At 36.4% G+C, this 9,144-nt stretch overlaps 1 protein-coding gene across 3 annotated transcripts in view; it reads left to right on the top strand.

Moving 5' to 3' along the window:
* Window positions 1-247: 247 nt before the first annotated feature.
* Window positions 248-9,144, top strand: part of LOC144978430 (uncharacterized) — a 33,811-nt gene continuing 24,914 nt past the window's right edge. The window contains exons 1-2 of one of the 3 annotated variants that reach the window (XM_078924476.1): window positions 248-317; window positions 3,698-3,792. In XM_078924476.1, the coding sequence (XP_078780602.1) occupies window positions 3,729-3,792 (64 nt within the window). In that variant the 5' untranslated portion in view covers window positions 248-317; window positions 3,698-3,728. Of the gene's footprint in view, window positions 382-3,697; window positions 3,793-9,144 lie in introns of all 3 variants that reach the window. The other 2 variants (XM_078924475.1, XM_078924478.1) reach the window with 2 other exon arrangements.

Raw genomic sequence — 9,144 nt, 5'->3', positions numbered from 1 at the left:
AAAGCGAGTGTCATATCACATGACCACATCGTCTCCTTGAAGTGCGTTGTGCAGCTAATTCTAAAGATACGCATCATCATCATCATCATCATCATCATCATCATCATCATCATCATCATCATCATCATCATCATTATCATCATCATCTTCATCAATAGCATCAACATTTTTTTTTAATTCATAAAAATAGCTTGTTTCGTTTCGTAGTCAAAGTCCACAGGTTCTACATGTTTTGAAAGAATTTAGTGCTTCTCGACGTAACTTCCGGTGCCATCTACAAACAGATTTCGAGGAGAGATCATCGAGTGCGAAAAAAAGTAACATGTAATTAATGATATTAGGAGAAAATTTGTATTTGCCCTATGAGTTGTCCATTAATCTGTGAGTGGCAGTAGATGTTTGTTTTTTAAATACAGCTAAAGCATTCATGTACTTGTTTCTTTTTAAGGGTTTTACGGCGCTTGCAAGCAACACATAGGCTATGTACCTAGAGTCAGTATTCAGCTCCACTGGGCTCCACCAGTGCCAGTATCGTAGTATCATCAGTAAAAAAAAAAAAAAAAAATGAACAAAATGGATTAGTAAAACGTTCTAGAATTACCATTTAAGTACCCAAGAAAAGGGAAGACAAAGGAGAATTGGTTAAAATAGGAAGCAGGTGCAGATTCCAAGAGCACACGATCTCAATATCAAAAAGTACTTAGTTTGAGATCACCTAAAACTATGCTAGGACTAGACGTCTATAACTAGATATAATAATATTAGAATCTAGAACTAAAAGTAAAAGTCTCATCCGTATTATTTATTATATGTAAATATTTGAGTGTGTTCCTCCTTAGTCTTAGTGATTAGTGGGGACCTGTGCTTTTGTCTGGATGAGACTTTTAGGTGGTCTCAAATAGGCACTTTGATAACTCCAGTCCAGTGGCCGCCGATAGGCTCACTGTAAGGTGAAACTCGTTTTTTGGAACTTTATTTTTGACCCTTTACTGTGTTGGTCACCATGGCGTTATTTGTGAACCTATGTGACTAATTTTGGTATCATTATAAAGGGCACAAAACAAGCTTTCTAACGGTGTATTTCATTCTCAATTCCTGATTGTATTTCTTAGAAAACGTATGTAATAAAAATTTATAAATTTTTGAATTATGAGAACTTTTTAAATTATGGATACATTTTAATTATACTTCATACATCGGTAGACAATTAATTGAAGAATATCTCTGCCAAATTTCATCAAAATTGATACACTCGCTCATTATTTTATTTTTCCCGCCACCAACCCCACTTTTTAGGACAAAAACCTCATATTTTTTCCATTTTCATTTATCCTTAATTTTTTCCATACTTTCCATACATGAAAATGATTTATATGAAAATAAAGCTTATTTTCTGACCTTTAAAATGATATCTAACACTTGCCATTTATCTTTTAATTGAAACAAAATTACTGAAAACAATAAGTGGGCCATGTTGACTGCAAGACTCAAAATTTCCCGATCGCCGCGAGATGCTGGTTTTGAGACAGCGGTGAGATCACAGATTCTCTCTGTAAAATTGACCAAAAATTTCAGTAGAAAAATATAAATATCTCTGGAACCGTAGGTCGTAGAGAAACAAATAAGGTATCAAATTTTATGCTTTTTCAAGTCCCATCCCCCTGGCTGAGTCAAATCAAGATATTTTGAGTTTGAAAATTTTATCAAAGTGCCTATCTCAAACTAAGTACTTTGATAGTGTGCACTCTTGACTCTTGGAATCTAAAACTACATCTAGACGTCTATTCCCTATTTGAATCAATTCCCCTTTACTTTTACTTTTACCTTTTCTTGTTGTTTATTTTAATTGTAATTTTAGAACTTTTTACCTTCCCATTTTCCTCCTTTATACTGGCGCCGATATGACCTAAATGTGTTGCAAGCGCCATAAAAAAACGCTTAAAAACAAAACAAACATCTCTCCCAATCTCTCTCTCTCTCTCTCTCTCTCTCTCTCTCTCTCTCTCTCTCTCTCGCTCTCTCTCTCTCATTCATTTACCATTTGAAACATTTTAAATCTTGAGCTTGTTTATATATCGCAATATATCCACTAAACATACTTTAAGCTCTTTACAAAGACAAGAAAGCAAATATTTTTTATTTTAAAAAAATACAATTACAAATTAAAAAGAGAAAATGGGGGTGGGACATTTAACATTTGCAACATTCTATAATAGAAGGCAAAGGAAAAAAAATAATTTAAAGGGGAGGAGACGGGAATTGATCACACTCCTTCCTCTAAGAGAAGCCTTCTGAGACATCTTACCCATTCAGCCACTCTATCCACATGAATGATAATAATAATTCCCTTTATTCATCCCAAAGGGGAAATTTATTTTTAGGTTCTATTCCAAGGGAAGACTGGAATAACCCAGGCGTCAGCTGCAGGGCAGCGCTGCAAATTGAGCTAGGGCAAGGTGACTTGCTCAAGGCCACACATCACAGCGGCGGGTCATCGAACTCGGTACTGTTCGGGTACGAAGCAAAGACCGTACCGCTGAGCTATGTTGATGACACATAAATTGTATTTATAGTAGGCTACCACCCCTGGACTGATTTGTTTTTTGGGTATTTTTAAAAACGATATATATCTATATATATATTATTTCTTTCCATCATTCTGTGTTTATTACAAAAGTTTTGTATTCTCGAAATTGCATGAATATTAAAATTAGCAAATTTCAAAAAGGCATCTGTGAATAATTAAAGCTATTTTGGCAGACCCATCTGTCAATATAATAACAGGCAGTTATTGACAGTCTGTCTGTCAATAATATCAGGTACAACGCTCTTGTGTCAAGTGTGAAAGATTGATTAAAAAGCCTTTCCATAGGACACATCATTTTCGCCATCCAGTATGGGATTCGAATCCTCGACTTTCTAGCTGCTTGCAGTAGTGTCAGGCAGGTATCCCCCTATCCCAGAACATACACAAGTACCCAAGCTTACAGTTGCGGGTAAGGGTACCCTGCAATTTTCTGGTTTTACTGAAATTGTCTACAAAAACTATTATTTCATAATGGGAAAAGTAAAAGTCACGTGTTTCCCCAAAGAGGATGATAATTTTAAAGATTGCAGTTGGCCATTGGAGCAATATATTGTTGTGATCCTCGACTTTCTAGCTGCTTGCAGTAGTGTCAGGCAGGTATCCCCCTATCCCAGAACATACACAAGTACCCAAGCTTACAGTTGCGTGTAAGGGTACCCTTTAAATTTTCTGGTTTTACTGAAATTGTCTACAAAAACTATTATTTCATAATGGGAAAAGTAAAAGTCATGTGTTTCCCCAAAGAGGATGATAATTTTAAAGATTGCAGTTGGCCATTGGAGCAATATATTATTGTGATTTTTATTTCTTCTTTATTTTTTTTTTTCAAAAGACGAATAAGAAAATGTGGGGGAAGTGAATTGACTGACAAGTTCAAATTTATAATTTTGGTCGGGGGAATTATTTTTAAAAAAGAATATCAGTTTTCTCTTTAAAAATCTGAACATAAGTCATATTGGAAATTCATAAACCCATTTCCTACATACAACACATTATTAGTATTGGTATTACAATGTTATAATTCAATCTTTTGATATCTGATATTTATGTATCTTTTTGCTCATTGTTGTTCTTGTTTAGTTCTAATCTAATTTTTTTTTTCTCTTCCAGACCTTTTTCCTCGCTGTGAGATGACACTATCATGAAAATGAGGACTTGTGATGAGTCCCGGTTCACCCGTCTTCACTTTGTTTTCTGCCTACTGAGTAAGAACAAATCTTTCATCAGTCTATATATATCAATGCTGATGGTTTTCCTCGGATCCATGGAAATCCGCGACTTTTTAGTCAGAGGAGAAAGTTTTAATTTCCCTCAATCAAATGTACTGGCAGTGAGAGATTTGATGTGTGGTGGAACAAATAGGTGCAGTTTCCCACTCTCTAGAAGTTAGCTGGAGTATCAATAAGTTATCATCTCAAATGCTCTAAAAATGTGTGTGTGTGTGGGGGGGGGGGGGGGGGGGGGGGGGGGGGAGTGAATGCTGTAAAAATAATGGGGCTTAAAGGCAATCATTCGAAATTTTCCTCCCTTTTCAGTTTTTGGCACCATCAGCACTGATATATGATATCATGAGGATGATTCAGATTTTCCGAACCCCAGACCTGTCTTACAATTTAGTGACACAATCCTGTATAGTAATCGATTTTTAATTTTTTGACATATTGATTTAAAATTGCTACAAATTGATAGCTCACAGTGAACTGAATGCAAAGCTTTTTAAATTTTGAAAATCCACCAATAATTTAAGAAGTTATGAATTTTTTTCGGCGTGATATTTCGTATAACCCTTATATAGGAATTTATGCCAAAAAAGTGGACCGTTTTTTGGTCGTGTTTTAATGAAATTGTGCCATAACTTTGGCATCAATCAAGATAAATCAATGAAACTTGGTACTCTAATGCATGTTTTTATTCCAAGTCTATTTCTATGGTCAAATATGTGTTATCTTTATTAGTTTGTGGTTTATTTGAATTTAATGGTGAAAAAATTGGCTGGTATTGAGAAAAATAATGACATGATTCAAATAAGCAATTGGGAATCGATAGAAAGCGATGAAACTTTGCAACCTTTAGTATTTTTTTCATGCATAATACTTTTGTTGTCAAATAAGAGTTGTTAACTGTTCATAGTAACCAGTCATCCCCCCCCCCCCCCCCCCCCCCCCCAAACAAAATTGATGCATTGAAAATCTGCAATGTATTTTCAGAAGTAGCGACTATAACAAAGGATTGTGATGTACATTTTATAAAAATGAAAAAAATAATTTCTACACAGGGAATACCTTTCTACTATTTAATTTCACATCCTATATGGAAATAAAAGAAGTTACCAGATCAAAGAAACTTCCTCAACTTCTCTTGGATCTCCTTCACATTGGAAATGACATAACGTCTCCCTCCAGCAGTAGGCTCACACTGGACATTAGTCTCTATGATGCTTTTCCTAGAGACCCAGTGTTTGTCTTTTCCTGAAGGCCAGAAGAAAGATCCAAGAGTTTTAGCGAGGGATGCAAAATTGACAGCCACTTCCTGTCCTGGAACACTCTTTTTTTCCACCAAGGTTGAGATAAGAAAAAAGAAAAAATATTCTTTGAATATTGTTTTGTATTTTATGTCACAAAATATGCAAATAATTATAATCACAGATTTTTCGCTTTGCTAACAGTAATGTTCTGTGCATGATTCAGTATTTGATCCTCTCCACCACTCAAGTTTCATTTACATGATTTACTTTAAGATTTATTCTCATTTACAATAAATATCAAGCTGATCATTCATTTTAAAACTAAAATAAAAAGAGATATATTTACCTGGATACCATGCATCTTCACAGGCAATGGCAACCATTTGACCTTCATCCATCTCTTCCATCATATGCTCAGCTGTTTCAATCACCTTCAATCTCAACGACCCCATAACCGCTTTCCTGTCTCTCTCCTGGTGTTCTCTTCTCAACTCTTTGCTTTCCTTCCTTGTCGACTCCAAAACTTTCTTCCTTTCATCTGATGTCAATCCCATATACCATTTTCTTAGTCCTTTCCTTGTCTGTTTCAATAATATGATGGAAGAGTGGTGATGGAGTGAACTGTGTGGGCGCCTCCGTTGACTTGCATCTAAATGCCCAAAGTGCCTCTCACATACTAAATTTGTCAGTGGTGCCTGAACTGTTGCTACTTCTCCCTCCAATACATCCTTCAACTGTGCATCAATAGTCATTAAAAGACCTTCGCTAATTGCAGACATTACTTTCCTCATCTTGTCTCCTTTTAATTGTGTTGGCAATTTTTCTTTTGTTTCAATAGAGGTGGCAGCAAAGGACATAAAACCAAAAGTATCAGGTTGGAAAAAAAAACTGGGAGTTTCTTGGCATTTTTTGAGTGACTCTTTCAACTGCTGGATTACAATTCTGAATTCTAGATGGGAAGTTTTTTCCAATAACCATATTCCAAAAAGGTCCAGTGACAAAATGAAAAAATAGTCCAAGACATTGTAAAAGAAGTAATAAATCTGAATTCAGCAGGGCTTTATAAAGACGGGTACGTTTTGCATTATTTGACTGCTGTGATTCTAAAAGAGAAATGAAGTCCTCGCTGTGATGAAAGACTTGTGCTGCCACCTCAAATAGTCCATTAAAACGATTGTCCTTATATGACTTGATATAACTTTTAAATCCCCTATCCAAACAAAAGGCCTCCCATTGATTTCGTAATCCCCTATAATCTCCTGCTGGTCCAAAAACGTCCGAAGCATCTTTCAAAAGAATAACTAAAGGGTGCTTTGCATCTTTACTGTTGATGAAATCTAATTTCTTTAAAGAATTTATGGTGTATGTATGAAATCCCAATAATACATGAGCAGCACAGTGTAAATGATAAACTTTCTCCACATCTTCTCCTTCAGTTCTCAGCATTTCTTCCCTCCATTCGTCCAGCAAGCGAGTACTTTTCTTTTCATTTGCCGCCCTGTCATTCATAAAATATTCTAACTTTCTCAAAACTTCTGACATCCCCTCTGACGATGATCCAGCCATTTCTTTCAACTTGTCTTTCGTTTCCTTCGCTATTGCTTCTCCAGTCTCAGACACCACTGACGACCACCCCAAACAAAACGACTGCCCATCATCCGTAACGATGGAAGTGTCCAGAATCTTGACCTTCTTGCGTGTAGTTCCATCTTTATGGACACCAAAACTGTGGCTCCTTTTCAGTACATGATGGATGTAGGTTTTGGCCAAGACCTGGCCCTCATCAATTATCAGCTGACAGACAGACGCACTTGGCACATTTGAAAAGCGCACTCCACACAGTTCACCAACTGTCTCCATCACTTGTCCAACCTTTCCTGTGGCAACTTCCAACCCAGCCAACTCCATAACACAAAGCCTGGTGGAATCCGAGTATTCACCTCCTTTCTCCTTGGTCTCGATAAAAAATTCGTTTACTTCACTTTCCCCCTCATCACTATCATCAACCACCATTTTAGTCTTCTTACTTCTTCCTCTCCTTACTGCTGTCTTCTTTTCTTTAACTTTTTCAACTTTTTCCTCTGACGGTTGACCCTCTTTTGTAGTATATCATTCTTTCCTTTGACTTCCTTCAATTTCCGTTTCAGCTCATCATTTTCTTCCTCCAATTTCCTGGCCATTGTCGCAAACCTGTTCTTTTCCTCTCTCAACCCTCTCCTTTTCTACAAATTCCTGTCTTCTCTTTTTCTCACATTCTTTATTGAGTATTGTGAATGAGTGTTTTTTTGTCTGTCAATTAATGTCCTTATTTTCCCCAACTTTAAATTTAGTGTAGATAATTCCTTCTCCTTTTTGGAAATCTGGTGAAAAGTAGTGTTTAGTTTTTTTTGAGGGGTGTTAAGTTTCTTAGGACGTACTATTATTGTTGGAGATGATGATGATAATGATGGACCTGGGGATGGTAATGAACACTGGGGAGATGTCAATGCAGGTTCTGATGAAGATGTGGATAAAGAGGTTGATGAAGATGTTGGAGGATCTGATGATGGTGTTAAAGGAGGAATGGTGAATGGTCTATTTTTGAATTCCTCTAAGGCGTGGCCTCTTTTAGAGGAAGCGGTTTTTACTGTTCTTATGATTTTGGCTCTTAAAGCTTTGGAGCAGACTGATCTTGTTTTGCCCAGCCAAGTCAACAATCTGTTAGCTGATGTTATAAGAGGCAAATCCCCAATGTCTTTGTGAAAGGCAATAACGATCCCATTGTTCAGGCTAGTGGGTGGGCCATACTTTTTAATGAGTTGTTGTTGGTCCATAGTGAGAAAAACCTGAAATTGTTATCATAAAACCAAATTATTTCACTACATACACACTCACAGATACACATATAGATGGGGAGATGTGTGTGTGTGTGAAAGAGAGAGAGAGAGAGAGAGAAAGAGAGAGAGAGAGAGAGAGAGAAAAAAAGAGAGAGAGAGAGATGAAATGGAAAGAGAGAAAAAGAAAAGATAAATTGGAGTGAGAGCAACGAAATGAAATAGAAAGGGGGAAAGAAAAGAAGGGAGAGAGAGAGAGAGAGAGAAGAAAATATTAACAAGTTAAAATAATATAAGAAGATATTTATAGAAGAAAAAATATAAACAGAAAGAAAAGGAGAAATGTATAAAATTTTAAAAAGTAAGGTTAAAATGAAACGTTATGATCAAACAACAGGATTCATGGAAAATGGCCGAGTCCACTGAGATCGGGTGCTATAGGTTATTACTGCATCGATAATTTCCGAATTTCGAAGTATTTTCCGACAGCTTTTTCAAATGTTAGTTAATTATATGGATACTGTAAGACAGAATATATTTATTTGTCGTTTAAATTCAATTAAAGAATTTAAAAAATGATTTAATTACACCGACCGGGCGGCGTTACAGTTATCCTGTGTCCCCCGGCATTATTTAGTAATGTCTATTAGGCAGAAAAAACAATGGGCTCGTCGGCCAATCAAATCACGCCTGCCGGTCACGCCAAGTCGCTACGTGTGTCGATGTGGGTTAAGGTCACAGGCTGTGTGAACTGGGTCTACTGTCGATGATTTTTTTTTGTTACATGGGGTGATATTTCGATGTCATACGGAAAAAGTAGGTACTTATGCTAGAAGTCTAATTTTTTAATATAATAGAGAGGAAATGTAAATTACTTACCTTGTCAACGTACAACTTGCAGCTCCAAATAGTTTTCGAAATATTGAAAATGGTTGCAAAAATTCTATGATTTCTACCGGTTTTATTAATCGCAGAAACTGGTACGCTCGCACGATGGTAGATTGACCTCTTTACTCAGTGCTGACCGAGTTTCGTTCATTTTTATCAACGGGTTTTTCCGTTATTAATTTTACAAAACACCCATACCGCTCCCGTAACGGTCCATAAAATGAGCGAGTTCGGCAAGCCATTTTTGGGTCAGAGTTCGTGGCCCGATTGTGGATGAGTGACACAATCCTGTGTTATTGAAATTGAGTCAAATATTGATTTTTATATTTTTGTCAACCGTAGGATCCTTTGTTTCTATACCTTTATGGAGTCTCAGCAGTATGCTAAGAATA

This window comes from Berghia stephanieae, chromosome 8 (assembly GCF_034508935.2).
Source record: "Berghia stephanieae isolate SIO BIC M18660-M18661 chromosome 8, UCSD_Bste_1.3, whole genome shotgun sequence".
In the NCBI taxonomy this organism is placed as follows: domain Eukaryota; kingdom Metazoa; phylum Mollusca; class Gastropoda; order Nudibranchia; family Aeolidiidae; genus Berghia; species Berghia stephanieae.
This window is presented reverse-complemented; position numbering and strand designations above follow the sequence as displayed.